This window comes from Sinocyclocheilus rhinocerous, unplaced genomic scaffold, assembly GCF_001515625.1.
Source record: "Sinocyclocheilus rhinocerous isolate Xijiao unplaced genomic scaffold, SAMN03320098_v1.1 scaffold2012, whole genome shotgun sequence".
NCBI classification, from domain to species: domain Eukaryota; kingdom Metazoa; phylum Chordata; class Actinopteri; order Cypriniformes; family Cyprinidae; genus Sinocyclocheilus; species Sinocyclocheilus rhinocerous.
In genome coordinates this window covers 443706-454263 of record NW_015650320.1, presented here as the reverse complement: position 1 = coordinate 454263, position 10558 = coordinate 443706, and the positions used below count along the sequence as shown (strand labels likewise).

Sequence of the window (10558 nt, the reverse complement as noted above, 5' to 3'; positions counted from 1 at the left end):
TCAGTTCTGCATTGTGTTTGCCATCTCAGATTGAGTTTTAATTGGGAAGGCATTCTCTAATCATTTCTGAATGACACACAGTTGGTTTGATTGACTGTTTGGTTTCGACATCAGAAATTCAGCTGTGAGTGTGAACACAACACTTGTGGTGAGAGCTGTGACCGCTGTTGCCCTGGTTACAACCAGAAACCCTGGATGGCGGGAACCTTCCTCACACGCCACGTCTGTGAAAGTAAGAGGCCTCAACAGTTTCCCACAGAGCTGAGCATGCTGCTTTATTGACCATTTTTGTCTTATTTTAGGTGTGGTCTATAAACATTAGGAACATCAGTTCATGTTATATGACATCTGAGTGACTATATTCATATCATAGTCACACTATGTAAAAGTTAATACATCTTAATATGAATTATGCAACAGTTAGTTTGGGTCCTTCAATCTGACTGGTTGATTAGCATTTCAAGATTAGTTGACGTAACCTGGACTCTCCACTGTTTGAATCACTTCACTTGTCTGTGTAAATTCTTCATCAAATGTAGTACCTATTCAGACAATATGCGATTTCAGACACACTGAGTGTCTTTATAAACAAGTCATTGAATTATTCACTCAACCGATTTGTTAAAAAACATTACTTTTTTCAGGAATTAACCAGATGACTGTCTTCATGAGTGAGTCACTGAATCGTTTGTTAAATGAGTTCAAATGAATCAAAAACACAGAATCGTTCAGGAACAGCCCCTACCGACTCTCCACTGTTTGAATCACTTCACTTGTCTGTGTAAATTCTTCATCAAATGTAGTACCTATTCAGACAATATGCGATTTCAGACACACTGAGTGTCTTTATAAACAAGTCATTGAATTATTCACTCAACCGATTTGTTAAAAAACATTACTTTTTTCAGGAATTAACCAGATGACTGTCTTCATGAGTGAGTCAGAGTCACTGAATCGTTTGTTAAATGAGTCCAAATGAATCAAAAACACAGAATCGTTCAGGAACAAAATGCCCCTACTGTTTGTTGCTCAGTGTTGCTGTGTCTTAATGTGTAACCATTTTTGTTGGTGAAGCAAAAGCACACAAAGTAACCGGCAATATTGAGTCTAAAATTTAAGTTACGTAATATTAACTTGATTATTTAACTACTGTATTAAAGCAATATCACTCAATCTGGCCACCTTCATGCTACTCCATTTTTACTTTTTGCTATGCCTTCTTGTTACTCCATTCTCAGAAGTGGCCCAAGCTGCAGTTGCTAGCTTTAACGGGACATTCTCGAATTAGTAACAGAGATTTAGACATCTCTTTTGGACTAGCAATGGAAGATCCTGAATTCATGGTGCTGCTGGTCGGAGTATCAGCACACCTGTCATTTACCTGTGGCTGAATCATAGCTCTGCCAGTATTCAGATCAACTGTTCCCCATGTGGTATTGCTATATTTTAAGTGTCATGTGTCAGGTGCTGCTTGCAAAGCTGCACTGCTTCTCTTATAGTTGTATAATTGTGTGATGTCTTTATTTGCCAGAGTGTAACTGTCACGGAAAATCAGAGGAATGCTATTACAACCAAACTGTGGCCGATGCTAAGCTGAGTTTAAATATTCATGGTGAATATGTGGGGGGCGGAGTCTGCCTTAGTTGCTCTGAAAACACAGGAGGAATTAACTGCCAATCATGTGTAGATGGCTGACAACTAACTTGCGCCTTTTTGTCCTCGGCTGTCAAATCGTTTCAGTCTGGATCTGTTTTCCCATCCTAATAATGATTCAAGTCTTTCAATGCATGAAAACAAACAGAATATAAATAGAAAAAAATTGCTTTAATGCAGCTTTAATGCAGGACTACAGATGATCAAGAAGGGTTTCACAGGATTTCTCTGGATGGATGGATGAACAGATGAAGAGTGAGCGGAGGTGAAGCGTGTTTGGCGTTGCCCAGATGAAGAGGCTGGGATGGTCAGATTATAGAGGCAAATGCTCAGCTCTGTTCAGTAATGGCTTGGCTCAGGCAGAGCGCCAGTGTAAATGGAGCATTAAGAAACATCAGTAAATGACACCCACAGACGGGATGGACTCGCTCCAGGTGCTGCAGTCTGATGCTAGACTTGCCAATAGCTGTAATATACAGAAATAAATTAAAGTGTCAGAACACAGTCTGGTGACTGGAACGGAAAAGTTCATCTGAGAGAGTTCCTCACTCTGTATGAAAAGTTAATACTGGATTCACACAACAGGGTTGAATGACAATCAGAATTTAAGAACTGACTCCCTTGAATATCATAAGTGTGAATCTGAATTGAGCTGGTCAGGACACACAGGAGTTTGAATTCAATTTAAAATAACTCAAGAGTTACAAGTCAACAATTCTACGCAGATCACTTTGACTAGTTCATCACAATTTTCTGATACATTTCATGACATATTTTTCATATTGGAACAAATAAACATAATTACACAATTAAGTGTAAGTGTGTCTATTTGTTCTGATTTATTACACGGCTATCTGGAATACTTGATTCTGATTGGTCAGTCGCGACATTCCCATCTGTGTTATTTCCCGATAACAACCATCGTCCTTAGCAATGCCGAATATCATACTGCTAATCCAGGTATGTGAGACCGCTTCTTTCACAGCTCTCATGTCACAGTGCCGTGCTCTTGCTCGTTTCATTCAAATGCAACTGATATTATTTTTTGCCTCAGTTATTGACTGTATTTACTGAAAAATGAAACACGAGGGCTTCATTATTAATAGGCCTGCATTAATATTGCTAAAGTGTTCGTCTTGTTGCCAGAATGATTGTTTTGTACACTCTTATGGATTCAAGATAATAAACAGGTAAGATTTAAAAAGGCTTTTTTTCATTAAGATCAGATGTTTTTTTTTAAAGAAATTTAAATGTTTATTCAGCAAGGACACATTAAATTGATCAAAAGTGACAGTAAAGACATTTATAATGATACAAAAGATGTATATTTCAAATAAATGCTGTTCTTTTGAACTTTCTATTCATCTGTGAATCCTGAAAAATAAAATGTATCACAGTTTCCACAAGAACATTGGGCAGCGCAACTGTTTTCAACATTGATAATAATCAGAAATGTTTCTTGAGCAGCAAACCAGCATATTAGAATGATTTCTGAAGATCATGTGACACTGAAGACTGGAGCAATGATGCTGGAAATTCAGTTTTGATCACAGGAATACATTACAGTTTAAAATATATTCAAATAGTTATTTTGTTATATTATATATTATATATAATTGTAATAATATTTCACATTTTTACTGTATTTTTGACCAAATAAATGCTGCCTTGGTGAGCAGAAGAGACTTCTTTCAAAAACATTTTACTGACGCATAGGCCCTATTTTGGCAAGCCATAAACTTATTTCAAGTTACAGCAGTTCTTCGGCAGTAATTTTGAACAATGCACAATCCCTGTTACACACACACAGATGTGAAGAGGTCCTACAGCTATTGAAATAAATTAAATGGAAGAATAATGACTTTTCCTTCACTGTAGAGGTTCGTGCACCTGTGTGTGTGTATGTGTGTGTGTGTGTGTGTGTGTGTGTGTTTACACTTCCCATGGGTTAGTGCTGCTTTAACAGTGTTTAATAGTGCATGCAGCCCAGTTTCACATGCAGGAGAGAGAGAGAGAGAGACGGGTCTCATTTCTCATTAGTTACACTATCTCAAATCTCTGCTTGGCTAGTGGGACTCAGTCTTATTAAGCAGTAATGGCTGTTCTTAAACACACACATGCACACACAGATGATTCACATGGATATTTTCCAGTTTAATGAGTGAACAAAAGTTGCTGGTCATCACGTTTAGAAGCGAACTGTCATGAGTGCAGTCTTTACACACAGACAAAGGGGACAGATGTTAGGAAGGGTGAAAGGTTAATAGTGTAGGGGGCCCTGGCATTTTTGCATCAATTTGTGTGTGCATGTGTGTGTGTGAGAGAGATGCTACCAGCATCTGTCTGTACAATTAAGCTGACCTTGAGTTGTCTTTTCAGAGCTCTGCTAGCTTTAATTACGATGTTAAAAACAATAATATGAATATAATTCAGCACATAAATGTATCAATTTAATAGCTGAAAAGGAATGTAATGTCATTGTCATTTCTTTTAAAATAAGTCTAAAACATAGCTCACTCCATTCCACGCTCAAATGATATTTACATTTTTAAGATAAAAATACTTGTTTTTAGAGAAAATGTTTATTTTAATTACCACACTGACAATCTTTTTCTCTTTTTCTAAGTGCAAATCTAACACAAATGAAGTTAATGCACAGAACAGTGCTTCGCAGTGTATCATTTTAAAAGTGTGATTATTTTAAATGTGTCATCAACCATATACAACAACAACAACAACAACAGTTAAAGGGATAGTTCACAGTTGAAGGTAGCCATTGACTTCCACAGTATGGAAAAAATACTATGGAAGTCAAAGGCTAATGTCAAATATTTGGTTACAAACATTCTTCGGAATATCTTCCTTTGTGTTCAACAGAAGAAAGAATCTCATACAATACAGTTTTAAAACAAGTGTAGGCTGAGTAAATGATGACAGAATTGCAATTTTTGGGTGAACTATCCCTTTAATAGCATTCTCTTTAAAATGAAAGTACACTGTGCTAATAAACTTTGAAATAGAATGACAGTGATGTGAAATCAATAACTGCTAAATGTATTCAGAAACAGATGCAGAGCTTTCATTTGTAAATTTTTTTAGTCTTACCGTACATTTAAATAGTCAAAAATAAAAATAGACTCTGTCATCTGTCAGGCCAACCTGAAAACAGTATAAATAAACAAAAATAGAGATAAAACACTTCCCAAAAAAGAAGTATAAAGGCTTCAGTCTCCCTGTTTCATAAGAACATTACATAAATGCATGTCATTTTACAAGAGGAGAACCTCTCATCCATACATAATCTGAATGTCTGCTGATTGCATGTTCCTCTAAGAAAACTGCAGACTAGCCTCTTCAATCACAGACTAGATCATAGACAGATCAAATCTGACAAAATTATCAAGAAAATTAGCAGGAATAAGGACGACAGATGTTTGAACACATTACCACAGCATAACCTTCTCACTACCAAATCTGGAACGATTGTTTAGCACTGAACTCTTCTCATTAACAGATGGATTTCTGAAAGTTTACTGTGAAAATTATTTGGTGTAATGAAAAGTGATCATCACAAAATAATAATTTTATTACCAGCATTTTAAAATAATTTTCAGTCTGGAACAGTTTTGGTATGTTCATTTGTATTTTCATGACAATTAAACTGAATTTTTTTAATTGTTTTTTTTTTTTTTTTAGCTACAACATGTCACTGACATTATGACTATACACACACACACACACACACACACACACACACAGCATTTCCATCAATAGTGTAATAGAACAGAAGAGCCTTCATTTACCTAAACATATACATTGTGTGCTTTACAAGTCAAATCAATATATGAATCAATACAATATACCACTTCAATATTCCTGATATTAGATCAATACATGCTGACACCAACTATAGATTATTTAATTATTATGAAATAACTATTGACATTGTTGTTGTACACAATGGACTCTTTAATAGACCATATAATGAACCGTTTCTTCTCTCACAAAACGGTGACAAAACTTCAGTTTTGAGGTCATTTAATCAATCATGCAATAATATTTAGAATGATGCACATAAGAGAAAGGATACAGGCAAAAATACAGATTATCATATAAAGAGAACAGTTAAACGCTGCTAGGCAGAACTGCAATAAATTGTGAGGAATGAGTTTGTTCTCCATTTGACTGCTCCAATCACAAAGGAGATTGGCTGATTATGAGGTTATGAAATGCCAAAAGAGAGCTGCTGGACCTTCTGCTGAAATGATAATACGCACTTAAATGTTACTTAAACATATATTTTGTCATTTGCATATGATGAGCATACATACCAGTAGCACTATTGCCTGCCCTACCCTACAGCACGGTCTCAGAGATCTGAATGTTTTGGTGTGTTTGTTTGCAGGTGATGGATATGTCTGGATGGTATCTGACAGGAGCGGATGGGGAGGGGCTTGTGTGGGCGGTGACCAGCAGAGAGACGGCCCACCAGCTCATCGTGAGCCAATCAGACGCGCAGACTCACCTGACGGCACCGTACTACTGGAGCGCCCCGTCTGCTTACCTGCGCAAGAAAGTGAGTGTGTGTGTGTGTGTGTGTACCTGTTTTTCTATTCTGGTGGGGACTTAAACCTGAATACACACAGACTCGTGGGGACTCGTGTCACGGTGGGGACCTAAATTGAGGTCCCCACGGGTAAACAAGCTAATAAATCACACAGAATGAAGTTTTTTGAAAATCTAAAAATGCACAAAGTTTCCTGTGAGGGGTAGGTTTAGGGGTAGGGTTGGTGTAGGGCAATAGAATATACGGTCTGTACAGTATAAAAACCATTACGCCTATGGAGAGTCCCCACAAGGATAGCTGACCAGACATGTGTGTGTGTGTGTGTGTGTGTGTGTGCGCGTGTTAGTATTAATTTGTGCCAGCACACTGTGCTGATGTATAATGTGCAGTAATGATGCCGTCACATGACCACAATTCAGACATCATTTATCATCATTATGTTACAGGCTCATTTAGCCTTTCATTTGCCCTTGATTTAACTTCAGTGTCTGCAGGGGGAGAGACGCAGCCGGGGACTTTAAACGCATGCATAATGGGAGTATGAAAAATTAAATCAAAGGAGTGTACATAACCGAACTGTCTGAGAATCACCTTCATTTAATTTCAGACAGTGTTTATTACCGATATCATATCACATCATATTAGTAATAATATAATAAGTACATATCAGTAACAATATAAACATAGTGAGCGGAAAGATTCTGCATATTATTTTTGGCACACAACTTGTGAAAATGTTTTTGTTCGTACTGACAAATAAGCCACTATGAACGTAGTATGCAGTGTTTAAAAAAAAAAAAAAAAAAAAAATCATTTTCTAATCAGTGTTTTTGTAGTGGTTCCAGTAAATTAAGTTTTATTTTTTCTCACCCCATTGAAGCATAAATCTAATTAAGTTTTGATGAAAAACAGCATGGGTGGACACAAAAACACTTGAACAGTCCTTCAATCACATGACACGGCACTACTTGAAGCTTCTCAAAGTTTCCTCTAAGTAAATATCCACTTCATCCAGCGCTCGTTTGCTCTCTGTTTTCTTATATCATGATACTGTTGCACTGACCGAGAAACCACTCCAAAGGATTCAATGAGAAAGCGGTCTGAATACATCCAGATTGCTTTTCAAACCTGTTTGGCCGATTCACTGAGGCTACTCTTTTAAAATGGTAACTTTGAGAAACTTCAAGTGTTGTGTCATGTGAATCAGGGGCTGTTTACACTGAAAGTGTTTTGTGTGTTTTCCGATGTAAACATGTGCAGATGGATGTGCTGAGACCTTTAAAAAACATCTGAAGATGCACCTCTTCCACAAGAGCTGAACTAATCCACAGTCATACTGTAACATGATTTTTTTATAACTCCTACTTGTATAAATTGTGTACTAATCTTGTTTATACTCTCATGTTTACTTGAGACTTCCGTTAATCTTTGAAACACAAATTAAGATTTTTAATGAAACTGTTCATCAAATAAAGTGATTGTGTCTCTTCACAAGACTTGGACTAAACCACTCAATTCATATGGATTTGTTTTATGATGACCTTTTTGAATCTTTTAAGTTTTGGTTGCATGGATTTCTATGCAGTGACAGATACCTTTTCAGGTTTCATGAAAATATCTTAATGTGTGTTTCAAATATTATCCAAAGGAATAACATTCACATTAAGACCAGGAATATACATTAAGAAAGGGCTGTAAATGGGGGTCGACACCAATTCATATGCTCACATTGTGAACGGTCATTAGAAGAATGGACAAGACAGTGAACAAGATGAATATGCATGTGATTTCCAGCGCATTCAGATGTGTGAGAATAAACCCTGAGCTGTTAAAGTGGGTCAAGCATGTGCCGCCGATGTTCTTTGACCTCTGAACTCTCTCCACTGCTAATGATGCCATTACTCTGAGTTTAAAGGCACTGTCAGCATTCATCTAAAAGGCTTTTCATATCCACGTAGATTAGGCTGTACGTTTAATTGACTTTTAAAGTTTTAAATGAAGGATTCATCCTCATTGAATGCACTGACCAGTTACATATGGAAAAAAGTGTTTCTGGGTGAATCTCCTGATGCCTGTCAAGAACATGCCAATAAATTAATAAATTAACAAAAATAAATAAGTAAATAAATAAATAAAAACAATGGTCCTAAAAATAGACTTCATATTCTTTATGCAATATATATATATATATATATAGCCTCTGCTTTTGCGGTGTAACATGTATGGAAGCCCAATTCTGCCTACAGAATTAAAAAAATTTTTTTTAATTAAATAGGGTAATTTTTATCCTTTTTCTCGCAATTTCTCGAGTTTTTATTATTATTATTTTTTATTTACAATTCAGACTATTCTTCTTAGAATTGCACGTTTATATTACGCAGTTCTGAGTTTACTTAAAAAAGTCAGAATTGTGAGATAAAAGGAAGCAATCACCATTATTTTTATCTTGTTGCAGAAACAGGCTGCCATAAATATGACGCAGACACTTCTTCATGAGATTCCTCTGTTATATTTGCTGCAATACACAGTTTTAAAAGACTGATCACTTTCGATGCTGTTTTTATGGCTTTTGAGTCACACATTGTGTATTTGTTTAACACTGGAACATTTAATGCTTTCCCTAAAAAAAGAATGTGACAGTAGATTTAGATTGACAAGCACTTTACACACATTTGCAATCATTTTTAGTGGTTATGTGACATGAACTTCTATTTTAAATGCTGGATCCTACGAGTTCATATAGAGTCACTCTTTACACTGAGTAGCTGCATATTTTAAAGGGTGTCTGGTAATAGTAATAGTATGGTAATAGTAATCTCTATGGCAACAGCCTCCTTTGGTAAGATGACATTTAATAAGATACCTACTCATACTTACTTCCACTGAGACTTTCAAACATTTTTCCATTGAGAGTTTAAATTACTGTGGACAAAGTACACCTTACCTGGAAATTGTGGGTCTTTGCCATGCTCGCTCACGGATTTCACACATGGACTGGCGTTTCACATGGCGTGATGGAAATTATGTGCAATCGTGATTATGTGCAATTTGATATCCCTTCCTGAAAACAAGGACATTTACATGTAATATTCCCAAAATCACATTATTTTATTTTATTTTTTTAAACATGTACAGGCACATGTACAGTACATGCCACAAAAACGATTTTCAAATGATTTCCATGCAATTAAATGAGAACACACAAAGAGGTTGTTAATAAAAGGTTGAATGTTTGACATGACCTGCAAAAGTATCTTATAAAACCTATAAAAAGTTTTGGTCCTGGATTGATCAGTGCATCGTTCCATTTGTGTTAAACTGAAGCAATACCACACAAGCAAGAGCTGTCATACCAAATATCAGCTGTCAATCAGTCGTAGGTAATGCTGATATTCAGACCAGACTGTGAGTGTGATAATTCTTGTATTTTGATATTATACAACAGTTCAATAAACAAGTTGACAGTTAAGTAAGGGATAATGTACATCTAGCCGGTTATTATCGCAGAATAACCCCCGACAGGGTGATCAGGACCCCGATGTGAAGCAGAGGTTATTCTGTGATAACAACCGGCTGGATGTTACTTGTGTTTGTTGGAGTTTATTTTGTGGTCTTGTCTGTCTCACCTCACTCTTCTTGTCGGTCAGCTCGACTCACTCTCCTCACTTGATAAATGAAATCTGTCTCAAGCTGCTGATCTGTGATACGAATGTCGCTCGGCACGCTTCATTGAGCAGCCGCGTTCAGTTTTTAATTGTAGTGTCTGTTCTCTAAATTAACTAAATGTTTTTATTACTATAAAATATAAAAACTGATGGTGCCGCGGTGGGCAAGTGACATAAACGGTGTTGCGACTTAACACCGGTAACACCGACTATCACAGCAAGCCTACCATCAACGTTCTTCATTCGGGTAAGGCCGGGCATACACTGTGCGATTTTCGACCGATTTTGAGGCGAATTCTGACTCGTGCAACTCTTTTTTGAGTCGGGCTGAATTTCAGCTTTGTCGTGCGTTGTTTGTCGTGCAGTGTACAGGGGGAACAGAGGCGATTAACCTCTCCAGACTGGATGGTCAGATGAATTTCTGACATGTCAGAAATTTTGGTCGGCCCTCGTTGGGATTTTGCACAGTTGAATCAGATCTACAAACCGATTGCCCTCACCGATTTGCCCTCACTGCACCTGCACAAAAACAGAAATGAAACTATGGCGTGTGGTGTGGAATTAAGTGATGGAGGCTAAACTTGTTGAGCAACACATTGGTCTTTTTGAAACCATTTGTTTATTAATATATATATATATATATATATATATATATATATATAGTGGGTACGGA

General features: G+C 36.7%; 1 protein-coding gene across 1 annotated transcript in view; it reads left to right on the top strand.

The window, feature by feature from the left end:
- Positions 1-114: 114 nt before the first annotated feature.
- LOC107711612 (laminin subunit alpha-2) overlaps positions 115-10558 on the top strand; it is a gene marked incomplete at its 5' end in the record, with an annotated part of 124775 nt that continues 114331 nt past the window's right edge. The window contains 4 exon segments of the mRNA XM_016516614.1: positions 115-232; positions 1532-1690; positions 2833-2843; positions 6059-6229. Of these exon segments, the coding sequence (XP_016372100.1) occupies positions 115-232; positions 1532-1690; positions 2833-2843; positions 6059-6229 (459 nt within the window).